General features: G+C 35.5%; 3 protein-coding genes across 4 annotated transcripts; 2 read left to right on the top strand and 1 right to left on the bottom strand.

Moving 5' to 3' along the window:
* Window positions 1-18: 18 nt before the first annotated feature.
* On the bottom strand, window positions 19-6,342 carry LOC117918015 (acyl-coenzyme A oxidase, peroxisomal). Its single transcript, XM_034834536.1, is given in 8 exon segments — window positions 19-472; window positions 762-882; window positions 962-1,128; window positions 1,227-1,406; window positions 2,097-2,977; window positions 3,715-3,830; window positions 5,784-5,955; window positions 5,958-6,342. Coding segments are annotated over 8 exon segments (2,061 nt in total). The 5' UTR covers window positions 6,226-6,342; the 3' UTR covers window positions 19-316.
* Window positions 6,343-10,286: 3,944 nt separating this feature from the next.
* LOC117918017 lies at window positions 10,287-12,992 on the top strand. 2 transcript variants are annotated; one of them, XM_034834539.1, is made up of 5 exons: window positions 10,287-10,451; window positions 10,598-11,518; window positions 11,631-11,684; window positions 11,803-11,987; window positions 12,497-12,992. In XM_034834539.1, exons 2-5 carry the CDS (start codon window positions 10,744-10,746, stop codon window positions 12,536-12,538), a joined length of 1,056 nt encoding a protein of 351 aa, XP_034690430.1. In that variant the 5' UTR covers window positions 10,287-10,451; window positions 10,598-10,743; the 3' UTR covers window positions 12,539-12,992. The 2 variants fall into 2 exon arrangements, with proteins under 2 accessions (XP_034690430.1, XP_034690429.1); XM_034834538.1 differs by having other exon boundaries at window positions 10,288-10,451; window positions 12,489-12,992.
* Window positions 12,993-18,029: 5,037 nt separating this feature from the next.
* Window positions 18,030-20,078, top strand: LOC117918016 (ethylene-responsive transcription factor RAP2-4-like). Its single transcript, XM_034834537.1, has one exon. The coding sequence runs from the start codon at window positions 18,588-18,590 to the stop codon at window positions 19,710-19,712; it is 1,125 nt and encodes a 374-aa protein (XP_034690428.1). The 5' UTR covers window positions 18,030-18,587; the 3' UTR covers window positions 19,713-20,078.
* The last annotated feature ends 3,438 nt before the right edge of the window (window positions 20,079-23,516 follow it).

Here is a 23,516-nt window from a genome sequence, read left to right as displayed (position 1 = left end):
ACAAACAAAAAATACGTATGTATGAACAAGGAAATGTGTAATCAATTGCAAGTTCCCAATCAAACAACAATCCCATACATGTTACAAACAATCATGAATGTAAATTTGCTTTATTCTCCTTCTTGTTACTATCTTCCCTTGACCTCCAAATCCTAATTGCTAGCATTAACTGGGAAAACAGGAAAAATGAATAACAACTTCTCACCATCTCCCTGATCCACTATTCAGGCATCTGCAGTTATCCAAACATATCTGGAGCTGCCTTTTTTCTTTTTCTTCTTTCTTTCCTTTAAAAAAAAAAATCAGAAAAAAAAAATCAGAACCCAACATGCTGGGTGTACTGAGAGTAGGCTTCTGATTGCATAGCAATGGGGGCACGAGTAACATGATCTGGAAGATTAAATGCATCTACAAGTTCCCCTGCAACATTCCTCACTTGGAAACTCAAGTATTCTGTGAGTTTGTGAATAGCCTGCACAAAAACAAAGCGCATTATCCTCTAGAACAGGGACAGCTCCTTTAATATGCAAATCACACAAGTTCCAATCATTCTTCAGATATACTTTTTAGTGTCAGGGATTACTCTGAAAGTCATAAATCAGATGTTTATTGCCATTCCTATTGTAGCTCATCTTCAAGCTCATGGTAAAATTAATAATGCAGATAGCTGGAGATATTTCCTTCACACTTCCTTGTCTAACATTTGGAATGATACAATTCTAATCTTGGAGCTGGATTATAAGTCTGGATGTTTGAAATACCTTTGCCTTGTTGGGGGCAACATAATCTACAATGCGGTAGGTTCCTATGTCGTTCCAGATTCGATCCAACGCATAAAGATCACAGACAAGTTTCAAAGTTGCTCGAGTCTCCTCAGGACAACTGGTGCAAGAACAACACCACACCACATTAAGCTTAGGAGAACATGGAGAGAAGTTTAGAGGCTAAGAAAAGGAAGTACCTCTGTACGGATTCAATAAACTTTGCAAGGATGACAGATTCAATATGGGACTCTGCAAGAATCAAAAGGTGATTCAAACATCTATTCCAAGCCCCAAAGCTCCCTAGAGTCTTAGAATGCTTGCGAAGTCGCACAGCAACACTTTGAAGCAATCTCGACGTTCGGTACTGTAGCAAGAAAAACCACAAACAAAAAATGCAGAGGCTTTATTGGTTGCTATGAAATCATGATTTAAAGATTAGAGAAAGAAAATTATATTACTCACCCTGAAGGCATCTAGCTGAAATTTGGGATCTCGCAAATGCTCTTCACCTTCCCACCGAGCAGTCACTGGATTTGGCTGAGACAGATACGTGTTCATGGACTCCCTCAAGTAGTTCCATGTGACTGCAAGTGTCCCACCTTGGAACTTCTCCCTGTATTGCTTCAGGAGGTCAGCTGCTACCTGCATCACAAGTGAAAAGTTGATGGCTAGCTTCCATCTAAAAAAGACATCAAGATTATTTTGTGATGCAGACCAAGAATAAACAGCTCACAACCAGCTTGATATGGATACCCTAATGGCCTTTCCATGCATAAAATAAATCTGATGAAATGGTTATGGTTATGGCTATTGGTAGATGGACAGCTAGACTTATCTGTCCAGAATTATTTTAGCTAAATCTCATTTTGTAGATGCACACAGTCTTTAAAACCTCTGAAAGAAGAAATAATTGAGTTGTTCAGGTAACCCACCCATCCCACCCACCTCTATTGGAATGGATTTGTTCAAAGGTAAACAGGGCAGATTGGAAGGCACACAGCCATCTTCCAACCTGTTCTTGTACTGATAGCCCCAGGTTAATTGTCAACTATTCACATTATACATCACCTATTTGTAAGGAATGTGTGAGGTTGCAAACTATCCCAACTCCTCTGAGTACTTCACACTTGACTTGGCTTTTGAGAAGCAGTCAAGAAGAGTGTTCCAATAGGCTTGAGGTAAGGTTGGCACTCTACTCACAAGCCCATCTCATGTCATTCCTACTCACCCCAGCCCTTTCCTCTTCCCACTTATATTCCCATGCATTTAAGTGCCCAATGTTTTATTTAATCAAGAGAAGGCTGTCTCAGTAGAATGGGATTAAGTGGGAACCTGTTGCAAAAGCACAGTGTTGTCTCCTTCAAATGTTTGAAATATATCATGATCATTTCTCAAGCTACCAAACCGATTGACAGCAGCATAACCATGGCCTCCGCAGGCTTCCCTGCAGGTGCTTAATGACTTTGCTGTATATGAAGTCACATAAGCCTTAAGGCCTGCCGAGAGGGAATGGACATCCCCCACCAATTGGTCATCATGAGACTTCTTCATTTCAGAATACGTCTGCACCAAATGCAGAGTGGCAAAATGAAATGCATAAGTAGAAGCCAGCATAGGCATAAGCTTGTGCTGATGAGACTGGTAATCAAGAATACTGATTTCAGGCTGCTTGGGAGGACCAAATTGCTGGCGGAGTAAGGAATATCTAATGGCAATTGTGATGGAAATCTTGAGAACACTGACTGAAGAATATGCAAGGCCAACCCTTCCCCCTACAAGTTCCCCTAGTGTGGCAGCAAATCGTTTATTAATAGATGGAAGGCTGCTTGTGTATTTTCCATCCCGAGAAACATCTCCAAATCGATTCAGAAGATTATCCCGTGGAATTCTTACTGAACGGAACCTTAATGCTCCATTGTCAACTCCATTCAGACCAACCTTGTGACCACAGTCATGTATTTCAACTCCTGGAAGTGTTTGATGGGTCTTTAAATCCCTTATTGGAACAATGAAGGCATGGACACCCATATCAGAAACTCCCTTTATGTCATGAGTAGGCAATAACAGCCTGGCAAAAACTGTAGCAAACTTCCCATGAACTGCAGCATTGCCAATCCACCATTTAATGGCCCCATCATTAGGGGTGTTGATTATGAATTCATCGGTGATCGGATCAAATGTTGCAACTGTTTGAAGGCCTTGAACATTTGAACCTTTTAAGCAGAATCAATTTACAGTTTAGTTTAGATATCAGAACAGAGTAAAGTTTTAGCACTAGAATTAAAAACCTGCGACACGTTCAGGAGAGATTAAAAAGAATCAACATAATCTTTTTTAGAAAAAGGATTCTAGAACAAATTAAACAGATAAAACAAGAATGAAATAGCAAAAGCCCAAATCAAATTATCCATTATACTTATCAAATGTTCTTTTCATTTAGGATTTAACTCAAAAACACTTAAATTGCATTTGATCCATTTTTGCTGGACCTTAGCAAAATATTCTCTGATATTTCAACACAACGGGAATAACTATGCTAAGAATCACCAATCAGGAGCAAATTCATGTTAAAACTCCAAGACAAAATCTGTCATTGACATCCAGAATTTATCATGTACACTTGCTGTTGGAAAGCTTTCCATAGGCAACTTGATTTCCTTATACACACTTCACATAAATGTAAATCTTGGACTAAGTTTGCAATGAAGTAAGCAACAAACTACAATGAGAGCCTTTTAAACAGCAACAAAATTGGTTTGAACCTTTCTGAAAGCCTTGAGGCAGTTTGCACTAAATCCTGCCTCTTGGCAGGAAGAGCTCTTATAAACAATGATGAAAGATTTTAAAGACTCCACGCCTATAGATGATATGCTTCAACCACAAAATAATGAAACACTGAATACTGAAAAATCAACAAACAAAAAGTCCTGGATACCAGCAATGAACCTACCGTGATGCAGTTCTGTCATAGCAAAACAACCTGGATACTCCAAATTGTCAATAACATCATAGTACTTATCCTTATGTTTTTTAGTTCCTAAGTTGAGCACGGAGCCTCCCCAAAGACTGCACATAAAAGCAACAAAATTCAGTGTAGCATTAGACACATTTATTTGTAAAAATATCAAAGGTATGACATATCAATTTTCATAGAGAACAAATTTGCCTGTAACAATGCTTTGTGACGGGTAATTGCAGTCAGGCGGCCCCATATTTAGATCTTTCAAAAGCAAGTACCACATAGGGAATAAGAAGAATTTGATTCCTGAACAATGGATTTATTAGAGTCAAACCATATATTTAATGAATAAAAAGTCCATATCACACCTCAATAAGCAGTTCCTGGGATCACAGTGCAATGATGACTCAAACATAATCTGCTTCCGTAAGCAAAATGAATAACAGTGTTGAGGAAAACATCTTTTAAGATTTGACATAGTTAGAGAAGGGATGATGAGACTAGATTGTGCCAAACATCTCTACTGTATATGTAGTGTCCACCAAACAGGGGAGAATTAATGGATTCAGATTTTAGGATGGCATTACTACTTTTATAGAGTCAATGTATTCAGGTATACTAGGATTAGGAAAATAATATCCCAACATAAATTTAAAATCCAAGTAATGGTGATTTGGTTCAATGAGAGTTTGAATGCCAACAAAATGCTGGGAATATGGAGAAAGTATTTCTCCAGCCATAGATATGAGATGGATATTGAAAACTCCAATATCATTGTGGTTCAAGCTATGAATCCATGAAAGTTAGGAGACGACTGTTAAGACAATAAACCAAGACCTCGAGCAGCCATGTTAGTTACAAGTTTCTTGCAACAGTAGTGCACAGAAAGGATAGTCTTCTTGCTTGATTTGAATAGAAGTTTCAAATTGAAACAAATCATCATGAACTATGCAGCCTAGAGGATCAATATTGCCTCATCCAAAAATGTGCCATGTATATTATCCAGTACAAGTTTGTTGGACCCAAAGCATAGGATAAGAAGAAGAGGATAGTAGGGTTCATCAATTTGATGGGGCAGGTTTCTGCTTCCACTAAAACAAAACAGTGATGATCTTTCAAGGTTTATCAAATACCCTAACCAAATGCATAAATTCATTCATAACCGCCATGCCAGTAAATCAGAGATCAAAGACATACAAGAGAAGTAAAAATAATGTATGGTCCTAAATCTCACCCCGATAATGCAAGTAAGTTGCAGAATTCTCAACCCATAAAAGAAAAGAATTAAATAAAACCATAGGGCTAATTTCAAATTCCATACAGCTACCTTTCTTAAAGAAATAACTAAAAATGAAATCACAGTTCAAAGAATATACGACCCTGTATGAGTCAAACAAGAGTATAACCATAGAAGAAACAGGGGCCAAGCCATTCATCATTATAACCTCATCAAATTAAGCTTAATATCCAATACATGAAGGCACAAGATACTAAGAGTGTGTTTGGTACTGATTCTATAAAGTGTTTCTAGCATCTTTAATATATATGAAAGATAAAAATTTCAAGTGTTAAAAAGACTAAAAACAATTCCTAAAATCACTACCAAAATTACTTTAAATATCAAATAGGAAAAAGGGTTATTTGATTAATAGGGTCATAAACCCAATTTTGGAAATCTAACCTTACCTCATGTTTCGACCTCCTTTCCACAAAAATGCCTTTTTTCTTTTAAAACATATTGTAAATAAAAAATGGGTAACTCTTACCACAAAAATATGAGTGAAGATAAATTTACAAATATGAGGATTATTTATTTCCTTTTAAACAATTAATTCTAGAAGAAAAAAGAATTCAATTCAAACCAAACAAACAAGAAAAAGGTGAGTAAATAACAAACAAGAGCAGACCCATGTCAGAAATCAACCCGTTTCTTAATGGATTGTAACCAATTCCACAAATTTCAAGCCACAAAACCCCAAATCCCCAACCCACAAATTGAAACCATATCCAAAAAGGACCAAAACCCAGAAGAGAAAAAAGGGATAGAGAGCTACAATCACCTGTACTGCACTCCCAACTTAATCCCAAGCGACATGTCAACGCTTCCAGCAGCTTCTGCAATGGCAAAATACTTGGATGGGTCTTCAACAATGTATCTAAATGGCCTAATCCCGGCTTCTCTGACCAACCCAAGAAGCTGCCTCATGCAAAGCTCACGGTGCTCATCTTTGAGATCTCAACTGGGGTTTGAAGATCAGGGCGTGACTTGAAGTATTCATACACTTTCTCTTGAATCCCTCTGTGTTTTCCTCTCATGAAGTCCGAGAGCAGTGCGGTGTTCACGCTAAGCTTCACCCGGGCGCACGTTAGCAACTGGAGCTGGTGGTGGTCGCGGATGAAGGAGTTGGGGATGGGGGTGAGATGCAAGGAGAGGCGTTGGATGCGTCGACTGACGAGCTGACTTTCATCCTCAGCCGTCGGATTAGTGTTAGGTGAATCCATTGTCAGAACGTTTTCAATGCCGAAGAGATGATGAGCGTTTTCCGCAGATGAAGCTTGGGTTTGTAGCGTACGATCAAGGTCTTCATGACTTATAGGCCATGAGCGTGACGTGGATGCTTCCCATCTCTGCACTTGGCTGTGGATAATTGGTCAAGTCGTTTAGCAGTTTGTTGTTTGGCGCGCCTTTCAACGTCCTTGGATATGGTTGAGGAACGATTTGGATCAGATTGACGTGTCTACACCAATTTTGTTTGTTGGACGAGGATGCTGACTCTTCAGGCCATACTTAATGTCATCTTTCTAAATTTTATTACATGTATTAAATTTTGGATACACCAAAATGCGGAAATTCTTGGGATTCATTTATTAAGTTTTTAAGAAGTTTGAATCTGAAATTCTAATGCCTTAAATCCTCGATTGAATACATCGTACTTTTGATAAGTTGTTTAAAATGATTTTTGGTCTCCGTATTTACAATCTTAACTCATCGGATATACCTTAGAATTTGTTATATAAAATATTTTTAATATTTCTAATACTCGAAAATTTTAAAAAATTAAATATTAAAAATAATAAAAATACTTTCTAAAATCATTATTAAACGCACTATTAAAACCAATATAATAATAATTTTAAAAAATATTTCTAATATTTAAATTTTTTTATACGGAACCAAGGTCGAAAAGATTAAAAAAAAATCAGTCATTCACAACCACTGATGAAAGATTCCTCGAAAAGTTAAGGATTAGTAATCCTTTTTAGAAATCGAATGGATTCGATCTTATACATACGCGAGGAAGGTAATAAAAAAAGAAAGTTAAAAATACTAAAATAGTTTTTTAGAATCGTTATCGAACACACTCTTAGACTTCATTTGATAGTGATTCTAGAAAATGTTTTTAATATTTTTAATATTTAAAATTTTTTATCATTTAAATGTTAAAAATGATAGAAACGGTCTTTTTAAAATCACTATTATATATATACTCTTAAAGTTTATTTAACAGTAATTTTAAGAAGTTTTTTTAGTATTTTTAACACTTAAAATTTTTTATTTTTCAAGCATAAAAAAATTATAAATATTTCGTAAAATAACTATCAAACACACTTTTAATGTCGATTTGAAAAGTGTTTTTGATAATTGTTTTTTATTCTCAAGTACAAAAAACATTAAAAAAAAATTGTTCCATAAGGGAGTTGTTTTGTTTTTGTTTTTCTAGTTCTCAAAACCCTTATTCTCATAAAACAATTTAAAGATGTTTTTGAAGATTTTTCTACAATTCAAAGAATAAAGAAAAGGAATTGTTTTCCTTGTTTTAGAAAAGGGTTTTATTGGTATTATAAATGCACAATATGATGTCTCCGACACCAACATCCAACATATTAGCATAACACATCAACATCCAGCATATTACCAACAAATCCCAAATGCCTCATTGTTTTGCTTTCTATAGTTATTGAAAAAATGGCATTAGAAGTTGAGAAGAAGGATTTCATTAGGACAAGCAAATCAATATTAGGAGCTGTAAATGGACCCCATTTTCAATACTAGAATCTCAATGCATTGAGGTATTAGTTTGAGTTTTTCATTTTAACACCTAATTGATACTACTTGGAGCTCACTTTCTAGTATTGGAATTTTGATACCAAGGGTATTCCAATGTTGAATCAAATCAATACCAAGTTGTTTCGGTTCTTCCACTTTGAGAATTGTGGTTTTGAGTGTAGCAAGTTAGTGGGTGTCTGGTACATAGGAATAAGGAGTGTAATAGCATCTCACTCTTTTTATCCCTTATTCTTATATTTGGATAAATGTTAAGAAAACAAAAATGAAATAAAAAATTATTCAGGTAGAAATCAAATCCGACTTATAAGTCGGATTTGAATTCATGAAAAGTAGGTGGTATTCTGATTCATTAAACTCATTTCATAATATAAAATAACCTAAATTTACTATTTTACCCTCTTATCTCATTCTTCAAGCCTATGTTTATCTTATTTGCAAAGCTAGAGACCCATTCATCATCCACTTTTATGCAACAAGTAATTCTCCCAAACTGAATCAATCAAACCTTTTATGACATTTATAAAAATAATTTCAATTTCTAAATTCTAGGGTTTTGAATGAAATTTGAATTCTTTTATTTCCTCTTTTGGAAATAGGAAAAACATTTGCTAGCTTTGAGAATTTAAATATTATAATATATATATATATATATATATATATAGGTAAAATATAATTTTATAACTACTTAAGCATGACAAATTATTCAAATTTTTAATAAAAATGATAATTGAATATTTGTATATTAGGGTTATATGAATTTTTATGGTTAATTTTTTTATTTATTGAGTATATATATATTTTTAGTCTTATTATTTAATAAAAAAAACTCTCAAAATTTATTTTAAATTATATGGAAGGATATTATTATAAATTTATTTCTTTTTCATTTCCATTCCTATTATTATTAAACATTTGAATGGAAACAAATAATCATTCCAATTTTGTATTCCTAAGTTCATCCAAATGCAAGAAATGAGATCATTAAATTCATTTATACCCACTAAGAAATAGGAATGAAAACAAAATATTTATTTTTATTCCATATTCCGACGTATCAAATATATAGGTACTTAGATTTTATAGATATATTGAAAATATCAATAGAACAAAAATGATTTAAAATTCATGAAAATGCTTAAAAAACTTAAAAAAAGAAGATAAAATAAGTAAGAATATATATATTAAAATTATTTTTTAAATGTAATTAACACAAATATGATTAAAGATAGTTTTACCAAATTTTTATAAAAAACAAATTAACTTAAATTCCTTAATATATTTATATTCATTTATTTTAAAAATACTTTTATTAAACATGTTTTATTACATTTTAAATAAAAAAATTAATTGATTTATATAAAATATTTTATTTGAGATTTAATTTCTAAAATTTTATTACAAATATATAGTGACAATTTTTCTATTAACATTAATTTATTTAAATAATTAAAGTTATTAATAATTTATCTTATCAAAATAATTTTAATTTATAAAATATTAGTACTTCATTAATTTTTATAATGTAGCAATTTTTGAATAAAATTATATTTTTAATATTTTAAAATAAAAACATTTAAAATTAAAAAGATAAAAAAAAAATTAAGAGTGAAGTGATAGTAATTTTAAAAAATAGAATTAATGAAATAAATATGGAAAGTAGTTAAAAATAAAATTATAATAATAAAATGATAATATAAACTTAAAATAAAAGATAAATTAAAAATGAATAATTTAAAAATAAAAACAAATATATGCATATATATATATTTAAAAAAATCGGTGATTTTTCAAGTTGCCTTATGCTATGCGCACGTCACGTCGCTCCCACATCCGATTTTTCTCACCCACCTCACCTTCCATTCTACAACACATATGTCCTAACTCCTAAGATCTCTAGTCGTACTTGTTCCATTCTTTGGTCACATTGGTGCTCAATGATGTGGAATATAATCCTCATTCAAGAGGGCATGTTTGCTTGCTTTTCAAAATACTTCTGATGCTAATTAAGTTGTGTATCTTAGGGGTAGAATAGCTTGTGTATCCTAGGGTAGACCTTGGTAGAACGTTGGTAGCGTCAAGGATTTATCAACACCTTATATTTTTGACTTCTTTATCCTATATTATCGTACAAAGTACTTGTACAAATCTTGAAAAATATATACATCAGGATCTTACAAAAGAGTGTGAAACTAGGAGAATGTCATGTCAAGGAAAACTTTACACAATATGGGGTGATTAGTTGTCTTTAATGTCATAGCTCGAAGATGATGCAACAAGTGGTTATAAGGGTTTGATATCTCGTCGAACAACTCGTTCAGAATACCTCTATACCTTTCCCTCATAGAATCCACGTAGCAGGCTATTCATTTATAAATCATTTTAAAAAAAGGAGAAAAACCGCCATGAGTGTCATATGGCTGAAAAGTAGGGAAGTGGGGAAATGCCCTCCTATTTCTTTTCAAAATTGAACCGCGGTGCGTGTGCTCGCCACGTGCCTACCGCCTACTTCGAAATATTTACAGTTCCCGCCTCAAGAGAAGATCTTATCTTCAGCGAGGGTATCAAGCACAAGCCGCGACCCAAACAGATATCCACTTTTCAGTTTTCAGTTTGCCCCCAAATATTTTCCATCTCCTCATCCGACCTCTGCCGGTGTAAGGTCTGTGTTTTTATTATCGCTCGTTTCATGTACCTACCATGGTCTTTGCCCTTTCTCTTTATCTTAATCTAGGGTTCAACTTCAATTTTTCTTGTTCTTTTTTCTTGCATGTTTTGATTGGCAATTTTGTTGTTTTCGGTGGACAGTGAGAGGTGGGGTTTCTTAATATGTGGATCAAAGGGTTAAGAATTCGTTGATTTCGATGAATAGGTGCAGTGGGGTTCGAGTTTATATGTACTGAAAGTTGAATCCAGGATTAGGTTGGTAGGATCTGTTTCTTAGAAGCGAATTCATGATGAGCAGTGATGGTTCTGCTGATGGGTTGCGGAAAAACCGACTTGTCCTAGCTGACCTGACAAATCAAGCAGGGAAAAGGGGTTTTCAGTTTATTTCGGGTAATAGGGGTGTTAAGTCTGGGGATGGGCATGGCAACACCGTGGACTACAAGCAGGGAGATTTAGAGTTTGCAAAGCGAGTATGCCAAGGGGTGGAAAATTTGATGAGGGGGAAATGCAATACCAATTGTGGATTAAATGGTGATGACGAGGATTTGTCTCTGTTAAAGGGTAAGAAGGTTTGTGGTTTGCGGGAAAATATCTCGTCTCTGATCTCAAACATTCCCAAAGAAATCAAGGAGCCTTCCAACTTCTTGGACAACAGCACTGGCATTGCTTTGGGCGGTGTTGTAATACCTTCTGATAAGGAAGTGGGCAATGCATCAAGAGATAGTTGTCCTTCTAGTGGTTCAATGCCCACAGGATCAGAACCGAGCGAAAGTGAGGGTTATAATTTTGGAGAAAAATGTCAAGATGATGATCAAATAATTGCTTTTGATGTTACACAAAAGGGTCCCTCACTTGGATCTTGTGGAAATGATGGCAAGGGTGCACCTGTTGTTGATATGCCAAATAGATATGGTTCTGTTGATTTCTCGAGATTTGCTGAGTCACAAGGGTCTAAATCTTTTGAATTGGGGAGATGCACAGGACTCAAGAATGATGCTTGTTCTAATCTAAATGTTGATGCTAACATGCTCAAGGCCTGCTCTTGTCCTTTTTGCTTGAAAGGTATCTTGTAATTCCTAGATAACTTTTTCATCTGCCTTCTTCTTGCCTTAGTAGTCTTCTCTCCGTCTTCACATTGTCTGAAAAAGGTATGGTTTTATGATGTGGTAATCAGCTGCCTATATTTGGTCGGATCTTCATTACCAGGATATCAAGGGTCGGATTGCTGGTATGTTTATATAAAATGTTTACGGTTAGATATCTGGCATTGATGTTTGCTGTGTGACTATTTTTCTTCTTATTATAGCCTTGTTTCTTCTTACTTTATATTGTTCTATTTTTACAAGCATTAAAGAAGAGTCAAAAGGAAGCAAGCATTTTGGTTCAAAGAAGTTGTAGGGCTAAGGAGACTGATGCACATGGTCATGTGAATCCCAATAAAGCTTCTAAATTAGAATCTGAGCTTATGGGTCAGTGGAGGTCGCTCTTTCTCAGTATGGGGGATATACTTGCTCACGAAAACGGCCAGCTTGTGAGTCTCACTCTTGTTGCCTATATTCTTGGGTTCAATTTTCTATCCTTACATTTGAATAGCATGATGGTTACATTGCCTGTGAGACTATAATATTCACTTCCCAAGATGACTCGTGCTGAAAAAAATGGGGCCTCCATGTAAATGATATCTCTCTAGTTGGATTTCTATATTCCAAAATTCAATTTTCATTTTTTGGTAGAATAGTGTGATTGTTTTATTAAATCAGATAGCCACTCCTAAGTGCTAATATGCTATTATTAGCCATGAGGCATTGGTTAGAAACACCAGCCAAGTGGTTCTTTGCTACATTGTATATTGGGTTCCGCATCAGTCTCTGTTCTTGCCAATAGGTCACTGCCAGTATTAGTGGCCTCTCATGATCATACACTATCACTGGCCTCTCATGATCAGACTATCACTTATATTTTTTCTATCTAACTAATGAATCATTATTCTTTTACGTCCCAAATGTGATGAATGCTTTCAATTATGTGGCAGCAAAGCAGTTTTCTCACACTAAAGGATTTGAGGGAAAACTGCAAGACTAATCTGGAGTTGACTAATCGGATGCCTTCTGATAAACAGTAGTGTTCTTCTGAAGCTTCTAGTGATCATATGGTTATCGACTCACTCCAATTCCGGTAATTTGCGTGTGATACCGGCTTATTGTTTAGAAAGTTTCTTGAAGATTTACCATTCTCACAAAGCTGTAAAACATCTGCAAATTATGTACTATCAACCATTGCCTTTATTGCCCTTTTCCTGAACAGAAATTTGCATGCTCTGGAAATTGAAATTTTCTTTTCTGTCTTTTTTTTTTTTTTTCATTAGACCCCTGTTCTTCTCCCTGGGCCAGTGTTTCCATTGGAATCTGCACATTGCTTAGTTGGGTGGATTTTATCAACAATTTTGAGGCTGTGGGATTCTATAAACCTAAAAGATCCAGTTTAGATTTTTTACTTGTAATGATTTGTCCATTGAAGTACAATTTCTTTTTGTTGCCATGCTTTTGAAATAGTGACTCTAATGGCTTGTCAATTTTCCACTTGTAGTTGGCATAGGTTTATATCCAAAACCACCAAATTAAAAACACGGAGAACATATTTAAAAACACTGGGAGCAATTGCCAAACGTGTTTTTGAGTTTTTGGAAACAGTAACCAAACAGGCCCTAGGTTTTTAGTCATCCTGTTGCAACACATTGATAGCACTGTACAACAGAGTAGCCTGCAAATAGAGGTGGATGGGTCCAATCTTTTTATCTAGTGGAAGCCCAAGGGGCCTTTTAGAGGGAAAGAAGCCAGGGCTCCTGGAAGTACTTGTACATTTAGATGTTTAAGGGGAAGAAATGTGTTAGACCTACCTATAGGTTAAGAAAATTAACCTATGAGAGGTTGTTCTAAATAGATTTACTGTTACGCATGTTAAATGCTTGTTTGGAATTGGTTTCCTAAAGGCTTATTCTGGGATCAGGTGCTCATAAGTCTGTCATTGAGCCTCTTGTTAGTTTGTGGTTTGACATTAACTTTTTGAGCTAATTCTTTGGTAAAACTACCAAACAAATGATTGTAGAAAATTTTCAATCCCAAAAGTAACCCATAAAAATACTTTCCATCACAAAAATCCATAAGATCATGTTTGGTTGGTTGGATATGGATTAGGATAGGATAAGAAAGGAAATAACACATCCTATTCTATGTGAGGTTGGTAATAAGATAAGATAAGTTATCTTATCTATCATAAATTTATTTATTTTTTATTTTTTATATTACTTATTTTGAAAAATAAAAAATTGTGATTAAAAAATTAAATTTGTGGTTAAAAAAAGAACTAAAAAGATATTTATGAAATATCTTGTAAAATAATATTAATAGATGTATTGTTATATATATGTATATAAATTATCATTTTTATGTTGAATAACATAATATATAAAAAAATTATTTTATAAATTTTAATTATTATAATAATGAATAATGTTAAATGTAAGAGAAATTTCATATTTTTTAATAATAGAAATTGAGATATTATATAAGGTTTATTTTAAACAAATATCAAACAATGAAAAGTAATATATATTTCATTTTAATTTTTTATTTTATTTTATAAATTAAATGTAAATATAATATAACATATTTCATTGCATGTCATTTTATAATTTCTTGTCTATTAGATATAATATCTAATAATATCATATCCGATAAATAATATTATAGGATATGAATTTTCTATCTAGTGGGATATGATATCTTAAGATATACATAAATCTTGCCTACCATAGTTTAAAAGAAATTATTGGGTAGAATTTTCCTGTTATCTTTTATTTTCAGTTGATATCTTTAACTTCTTGTGCCAAATGGTGAATCCTAATCCTTAAAGCATGTTGTTATGTTGGATGCATAGTGTCTACACAGTAGGAGTCTGTTCCTTGAATGAATCAAATTTGGCCTTTTCTAGGAAAAATTGCAAGTTGTTAAGGAAAGGAATCTTTTCTTTTTGATGGAATGTGTCCTTTTAGATGGACAAATAGTGTTGATTTTTGAGTTAAAGATTTCCTTGAGGGGGTTTTATCCTAAACCCTTTGGATCATCATTAGAATTGCATAAGGGCAAGGTATCTGATTCTGTGTTCAAGATCTTGCTTTAGTATCTTTTGCCAATGATGGATTTGGTAAAAAATTTGGGGTGTTGGATGCAATTTTTAGATGGAGAGGTGACATGGAATATGTTGAGATGAGTTGGTAGGCCAGAGGAAAGAGGTGATGTGCTATGTTAAAGCATATATGGATGCTAAAAGTTCCTTTTTTAGTTGGCATATGCAGTTCGGCTGTATTAGATGGTAGAATTTTTTACTCGCAAACATTGCACATGTGAAGGGTCTTGGCCTCAAATTGACTCCAACTTTGGCAAAACATATAAATAAGCTGCTTGATTTGCCTTTTGAAGCCATCAATGGGGTATCCACCGGAGGATAAGGGCCACTTATTGTGATGGAAGTGGGCTGCTCTGGCTGGAGGAAATGAATTGAAATGTGGCTGAGCAGTAAACATCAATCGGGATGGCAACATGGATATTTTTGGACACGCGAATCTGAATGGTATCTTGATTGTGTGAGGACTTTTCTTGCAGATTTGGTACTTGTGGTAGGTTTTTACACGGACGAGCCCCAAAAGGCTTGAGTGGAGGTGGGATGATTTGTAATGAGAAAATGACAGCGGATCTCTGAGTAGAATCCTTAACAAACCGAAAATCATGAAGCGGTCGTGTTGTGTTGTCTTGTTCATTCCCGTGGCCAGAAAATGGTTTAGAACTGTCATATAACAAGTTCAATCTGTCTTTTGATTGAAGAAATATTAGAAGTAGAAGAACAATTTGTTGATTGACTTGTATGGATTGAAAAGATTTGTTAAAAATGGTTTAGAACTGTCATATAACAAGTTCAATCTGTCTTTTGATTGAAGGAATATTAGAAGTAGAAGAACAATTTGTTGATTGACTCGTATGGATTGAAAAGATTTGTTAGATGCATAATAAATTAAATCATGTCCATCATAAGGTTTGTTGGATCATGCTTTGAAAGGTCGATTAATATAAGCCTATTTTAAGGGTTATCAATTGAGTCATCTATTCTTGGGTTTAAGAAATCGGGTTTTAACCATCTCATTTGACGATGAATTGGTCTTTGAGGAAGATTCAAATTATAGATTTATTCTAAGAGTGGCAACATTGCACTCCAATTGGATTGGGGCGAATGGTTTGATTACTTGGCCAGGGCTCCCCCGGTCGCCAACTCACCATATGAATTGATCCCTACTGATTAATATAGTGAGTTGACAAATGTAAAGTCAAGTCATCACATGGAACAACGAAATGGAAGGAACAGCTTAATTGATGGGCAATTTATTTGATCGATTCAAACTGGGCTAGCAAACTTAAAAATGTAGACTGAGACACATCACGTGGAAGAGATACCTACTCAGCAATAATTGAACTCCTACCACAAGAGAGCAGCAAAATATCTTCCTGTAACATTGACATTGAGGAGGAAGCAGTTGATTTTTCAGGGTTATGAGGACCTCCTTCATTCCTGAAGCTACCTAACCATAGGAAGAGCCAACTCACAAGTAACCCCAAAGGTCGGATTTCAAGCCCACTGGCTAATGAGGCTTCCCAAGTTGTATCGTTTTGTTTTAAATTTTAGTGAATTATATGACCCGATTTGGTTTGTTTGATTGAGCAGCATATTAGCTACACCAGAAAATGCCAAGAAAATGGGCAATCAGTTAGACGTTTACGGTATATATATTGACATCCGTGTGGTGTGATGTATGATCCTGTCAGCTGATGTATGATCACCATTTGAAAGAAGGAAACAAAAACTTATAAAGATAGGTTAAATTAGTGGTTGGGATTAGTAAGTTGCATACAGTTCAGAAATTTGAGGTCATGCATTTCAAAATCAATGGCTGCAGGCTGTGTAGAAAGAAGAGGAAAGAAAGGTCATCACTCTTTAATAAATAAAGGGCAAATTTAGTGCACCTAAGTTGAGCATTGCAAATTTTGCGGTTGAATTTGATTGTGAAGTTTGTTTTGAATTCAACTTTATCCCAAGTTGGGAATTGTTTGTTAGCTTAACGAAGTCGTGTTGAAAAAGGGAGAAGATGAACTGCTTAGTGCTTAACTTAAAAGTTATAGGAATGAATGGGTGGTTGGTTGGCTAGCGTGGAGTGGAAGCGAAGTCCAGGTCAGGAAGAGCGTGGGAGGGCGCCCAAAATGGGCCCCAACTCCATCTTCGCTTCATCCTTACGCTAGCTCTCCCACTCTCCCACTTTCTTCTTTCTTTTGACTTAACCTTTTTTTTAATCTCCAGTCTCCCTCATCAAGCTTTCCTCTCTCTTTCTCCGCCCTTCATTTGCGGGCTCTCCTTCGGAATCTCCCCAAAATCCAATTTCCATCTGTTCGTGTAAAAACCCAAAAAGAAAACAGAGAAATGGGACAGCCGCAATTCACGAATCCATGTCCCGCTCACCCCCCACTTTCCTCGCTCTAAATCACATGATTCCCCCACTTTCCCTTTTCCCATTTTACCCTTCACTCCCTTTATTTAATCATGCTTTTCTTTCAACCAACCCCAAACCTCTTTTTGTTGTCTTCTGCAATCTTATAAATGATGATTAACTCAGCACAACAAATTCAAATATAAAAAAAATGCAGGGAGCGGCATTAAATGTTAATATATTATTTTATATATAAAAAAAGAAAAGAAAAGGAAAGATGAGGATAAGGTCGAGGAGGCTGCCGTCGGAATAACTTTTCCCAACCCGAATTCATTAATCTAACTCGGCTAGTTTTAACTTGAAGTAACACTAGCGACAAGATTTATTATCGTAAGACGAGGTTAGATGGGGTTGGTTTGGATAAGAATGATGTACCTAGGATTGTACAATCCTACTTGTGAGCACTATGAGAAATACTGCTGCATCGCCGTCAAGTTCGGATGTTTTTAACGTTGCAAAATGCTATTTAAAACGAAAATCAAGTGTTCACTTTTCACCATCTATCATTCCAATTAAATCCTAATCGAGGATCTCTGATCTCTGATCTATCCGCTGTTGATGATTTGATATCCGACGGTCCGATTTGCTTGCTTTGTACTTACTATGATAGTACTAGAATACAGGATCAATGCGCCCACCGAATTATGATTAAATTTCGGTGGGAGATGGCAGGCGTGCCAACGTTATTAGAAAGAACAAAAATGTATTTAACTCCAAGAGGGAACAGGGACACCGTATTAGAGTCAACCGAATTTGCATCCAATCTGAATCTGACGCGTGTAAATTAGGGCTGTGGACGGACACCTGCCGGTCACTCAAAGGATTGTGGCATACGTGTCGCTTGGGCATTGGTGATCGCTCATCGATTGGAGGCCCATTGAAGTTGACGAGGTGAGGGGTGAGTGATGATTAAGTAAAGAAAAATGGTAGTTGGAGAGAGAAAACACATGGGGTAGGGGTTATATAAAGAGGGAGAGAGTCGCCTTAATATTCAGAGTGAAAAAAAGCGAGGCCACAACTGAAAGAGCGATAGATAATCTCCTCTTCCCCTTGTTTCTGCAGCAGTGTTTGATCTTCTCTCTCTTTCTCCCCCCCTCTGTAGCTCCCCGCTTCTCTGAATCCCTTTCTGTCGTCGTCTGTCTTTCAACTACTTATTTTGGGGTTTGTTTTTAAACTGAATTTAATCCAAAAGAGGAAGCAAACTCACGAGGGTGTTTTTGAAAGTCAGGTGATTCAGAATAGAGATCCAGGATTTTTTTCTCCTGTTTGTGTAAAGTTTTTGTTTTGATTTGATCAGAAATCAGAACAACTGAGAGGGTTATTTTTCTTCCCTCTGGTTGATTTTGGTGACCTCTTTGGCTCTTTGTTTGTGCCAAAAAAAAAAAAAAAAATCGTTTGGTTTTTCTTGTTTTCTCCGAGTACCTGTTCTTTAATTTTGGTAAGAAACAGGTTGGCTTTGACAAGGTTTTTCAGATTTTATTTTCTTCCAATTTGTTTTTGTAGTCGAAGTATTGTTTTTTTCCTCGACTTTGTTGGGAAGGCATGGCAGCGGCAATAGATATATACAGTAGCAGCAGGACAGTCTTCTCAGAAAGAGAAGAACTTATGAAAGCACTTGAACCTTTTATGAAAGGTGCTTCATCAACCTCTTCTTTAACTTCTCCTTATCCTTATCCCTCGACTTCATCTCTCTCTCCTCCTTCTACTTCTTCTTCTTCTCTTCCCTTCTTCTCTTATCCTCCAGACTCTACACAGCCCAACATGTACCCTGATTTTTGCTCGACATCGACAACCCACATGTTTTCTCAAGGGTTCTCAGGTTACGACCAAATGGGTCTTGAGCAAACAGGTTCAATCGGGCTAAACCACATCACCCCAGCTCAGATTCTCCAAATTCAAGCCCAAATCCAGTTCCAACAGCAGCAGCAGCAACGCATGGCTGCCGTGGCCACAGCTTCATCCATCCAGAACCAGAGGCTAAGCCAATGGCAGCAGCAACATACCCTAAACTTCCTCGGCCCCAAAGCCATCCCCATGAAGCAGGTTGGAACTCCCCCGAAACCAGCTAAGCTCTATCGAGGAGTGAGACAGCGGCATTGGGGAAAATGGGTTGCGGAGATCAGACTTCCTAAGAACCGTACCCGCCTGTGGCTTGGCACTTTCGATACTGCAGAAGAAGCGGCTTTGGCCTATGATAAGGCCGCTTTTAAGCTCAGGGGAGAGTTCGCCAGGCTAAATTTCCCAAATCTCCGGCACCAAGGGTCACTTGTTGCAGGCGAATTCGGGGACTACAAGCCTCTCCACTCCTCAGTGGATGCGAAGCTTCAAGCCATTTGCCAAAACTTGGCTATTTCGCAGAAACAGGGGAATTCAGGGAAGCCTGGCCTAGTCTCCGATGCAAAGATTGAAAGTTCCACCCGTCAGGCGGAAATGGTCTTGGATAATTCATCGGATCCCGAATCGGGGTTTCTGGGTTTGGAGGATTGTAAGGTGGAGATCTCATCATCATCGGCATCCCCTTCTCCATCCGATGAATCATCTGCGGGTTCATCATCGCCTGAATCAGATATTTCCTTCTTGGATTTCACTGATTCACAGTGGAATGACTCGGAGTGCTTGACGTTGGAGAAGTTTCCTTCTGTGGAGATTGATTGGGCATCCATCTAGACTTAAATCACATTGTAATCTCTGTTTTTAGTCCTTTTTTAATTTGGCCTTTTCCAGGGTAGTTCCTCGGTTGTTTAGTTTAGGTTTCAGTTGGTGGCCCAAGTAGTAGCCTCTGCAATGGGTTTTTTGACATTGACAGGGGTGCTGTTGAGTCAGTCAGGTGTTGTTAATGTATATGTAAGATATCTCCATCTTGGTCTGCCGGTATTTTTTCTTGGCCGACCGTGGAGAATTCCTAGTTATGTTTCGGTTTTCTATTTTGTAGGCCAGTGTAATTAAAGTATCTTTGAATATGTAATGCATAAGCACTTTCTGTGTCTTGTACAAAAACATGGTGAAACATGATCTGGTGTTTGGTCCCTTTTCTATCTGTTTCATCCTTATCTTAAACAGTAAAGATCTGATTCAAGGGTTTCTCTTGCCCATTGGGAGAGAAAATGAGAAAATTTTCTTCATGATTGTGCCTACACGTGATGAGCATGCTATCAATTATTGCTCTGTGGGGCCATTGGAAGTAAAATCAACACTGGTTCAGTCCCTTTGTTGAGATATTTTGCATATTTGAAGATCGAATTGGGTTGATTACAATTTTATTAAAGACAGAAAGGGCTGGTGTGTACGGACCACTTCCATGGAAATTTTAGATGGATGCGAAACACCCTTTATGAGATGAGACTTTCCATGATCAATTAAAGAAAATTAGAACAGAGCATCACTTCGCCTGAGAAATTGGATTTTGGGTTGGAGTGGAAAAGCTAGATTGTATACGTGAATTGGAAGCCATGAGCAGAGCCTTTCAACCGGAGTCTTCACCTAGATGTGATCCATCTCACACAATGGTATGCTTAAATTTCCGGTTTTGAGGATTTTATGGATGCAGGGACATGAAATGTAAAGCAGAACAGGTTAACATTCAAGAGCATGCAACACCAGTGAAAATAACCAAATTATTTCTTCATAACTTCTCAAGACATTAAAACTAGTAATCTATGAAATCATGCATGTGTTCAGCCTAGTGCCAATCATTTTGGCTTGTTTGGGTTGCAATATTTAGTTGAAAAAGAAACGGGTTTTGAAGTCTAAATTCAAGGATTGCTCGGAAGCATGCATGAGAACTGATGAGAAGGTTATGGGGGGCTTTGAATCTAAGAAACATAGGGAAAGGAAATTATGGAAACATCTAGGATCTCCCAGCACTTTAGGAGGTTCTTTGTGCAGGGTTATGTGACAGGTGGTAACCGCAAAACCATGGGATGTTGCCGAGATAACTTTGCTAGCACATAAAATATCCCTGGGGAGGAGATAAGGAATTTAGAGGTCCTCCACCCAAATTCCAAAAAGTGAAAGAAAATCGATCTATTCCATATTCTTATTCTTTCTCCTCAACATGTAAAGACAAGTTGCAAATAAATGGAGGGAGAAAGAGACTCTGAAAAAGCCCCTCTTGGGTCATCTGGAATCCTTTCAAAGCTGATCCACCCCCTTTCACCCTCTTTAGTCTTTGGTCTCTGTATGCAATCTTAAAATTTCTTTTAATTTGTTTTCTTTACCTTAAGTTTTTCTAAAGCATCCCGAGGGCTAAAAAGGAGTGTGAATGGAGTGAAATTTGCATCTAAAAAGGTCATTCAAGGGTTCCTTTCAGGGTCAAGAAAGGTGAAGCCAAGTTGGTTGCTCTGCTTTACAGGTTTCAATGATGTGGCTAAGAATCTCATCTTTAACAAGAACCAATGGGGACAACTTTTCTGAGGAATTTGCCACCCATGCGTAGGATCAACGTCAGGAAGAAAGAGATGGGCTTGAGGTGGTTTGATCACACTAAAGAAAGGCAAAGTTTATGAGGGGAGAGCTCATCTTTTTGAATTGCAGAAAAAGAGAAAAGCGCCCATTCATTAATAATGATCTGTAGATATACCTGTAATAGAAACAGAGTAATGTGAGGCACCCACATGATCCCCATGATTCGAGAGAAGTTCAACCACCCACTCCTTGCCTTTACATACGGTCATGGGAGGTTGATAGTTTGGATTCAACCAAATGATGAGGGGACTTACTCAGGCACACGTAGACAGACCTGTGACTCATACCAACTTTGCAATTTCAATTAATTAAAGCTCGTCTAGGGCCTAGGCCATAATCAGGGGTGTGGATGCTTCCCCAACACGTAAATCTGTGTGTTAAAACCTGGAATGACCCAGTTGTTCAGCCTGACGAAATATATATATATTTAGGACAAACTTCTATTTTCATCACAAAATCTGATTTCTGTGATTTAAGAAGGCTCACATAAGGTAAGATTTTTCTGTTTATTCCTTAGAAACCAAGCCCATTTTCTCACATGACTAGACAACGAGAATGGCCATCTTCGATACCCTTAAAACACCTCAAAACCAAGCCTAGTAGACTATATCTCTAACGCAACTATATATTTGGTATTTGAGGCATTGGAAACCTTCAAAACACCTGGAAACAATAACCAAACAAACAATTTCATAGAAATTATGGAGTGCAGCAGATCAGGCAAATTCCAACATCCCAAAGCTCATAATGCTACCCAAAACTGAAAATTTTGCAGATGGAAGCATGGATAGACTAAAAGAAGAAAGGATTTGATTTTTGGTTTCTGTTTTTAATTTTTCTCTAATGTTATTGATGCAGTGTTGCGCTCATGTGTGTTTTGTCATTCACTGAAGATGACCTATTCTTCGGAGATTGGATGGCAAAGCAGGGCAATGCTACTGGCGCCAGGATAACTAAACATTGGATGTTTGCACATTGACATTGTATAAACTATTGCAGTGGCTCACCAAGCAAGCTGAGTATTGAATTGCTCAAACTTGGCCTATAACCAAGCTCAGGTTCAACAGGCGCGAGCAAGCTTACTCAAATAGCCTGGTTCAATTGATAGAGTTTTGGGTCAAAATGACCCATTTTTTTTTTAAAAAATTATAACATCTAATCACTTTTTGAAACTTATATTCAAATTGGCCTCTTTGGTGCCACGTAGGCGCTATGTTTTTAAAATTTATTTTTTTTTCTGTCATTTTAGTTAAAATCGTAATTGGCAACTGCAACTTTATATTTGAACTAAAGCTGCAGTTGTCAACTACGACTTCAGTTAATTTTTTTTTTTTAAATTTAAAATTTAATTAAAAATTATTAAATTACAATTTATGATTGAAATTTAAAAAATATACTTAAATAATAAATTATTTATATTTAAATTTAAAAATCTAGTATTACTTCAACAAACATAAATTGATAAATAAAAGATATTATAAATAAATATTTTATTTATTAATAAATTAATAATCTTAAAATAATAAACTTATATAGCATATAAATAATATATAAAATTGTATAATTTATTAATTTAAGATATTTAATTTTTTATTTTTTAAGATATTAATTTATTTGTATTATGATAAATTTATCTTTATCGAAATAATAGTATACTTTTAAGCCGCAATTGATAATTGAGATTTCAATTATAATTTTTTTCAAATTTAATTAAAAACTATTAAATTACAATTTGTGATTGAAATTTTAAAAATATCCTTAAATAATAAATTATTTATATTTAAATTTAAAAATCTAGTATTACTTCAACAAACATAAATTGATAAATAGAAGATATTATAAATGAATATTTTATTTATTAATAAATTAATAATCTTAAAATAATAAACTTATATAACATATAAATAATATATAAAATTGTATAATTTATTAATTTAAGATATTTAATTTGTTGTTTTTTAAGATATTAATTTATTTGTATTATGATAAATTTATCTTTATTGAAAT

Source organism: Vitis riparia, chromosome 7 (genome assembly GCF_004353265.1).
Source record: "Vitis riparia cultivar Riparia Gloire de Montpellier isolate 1030 chromosome 7, EGFV_Vit.rip_1.0, whole genome shotgun sequence".
Lineage (NCBI taxonomy): Eukaryota > Viridiplantae > Streptophyta > Magnoliopsida > Vitales > Vitaceae > Vitis > Vitis riparia.
Note: the sequence above shows the minus strand (reverse complement) of the source record. Positions and strands in the feature narration are given on the sequence as shown.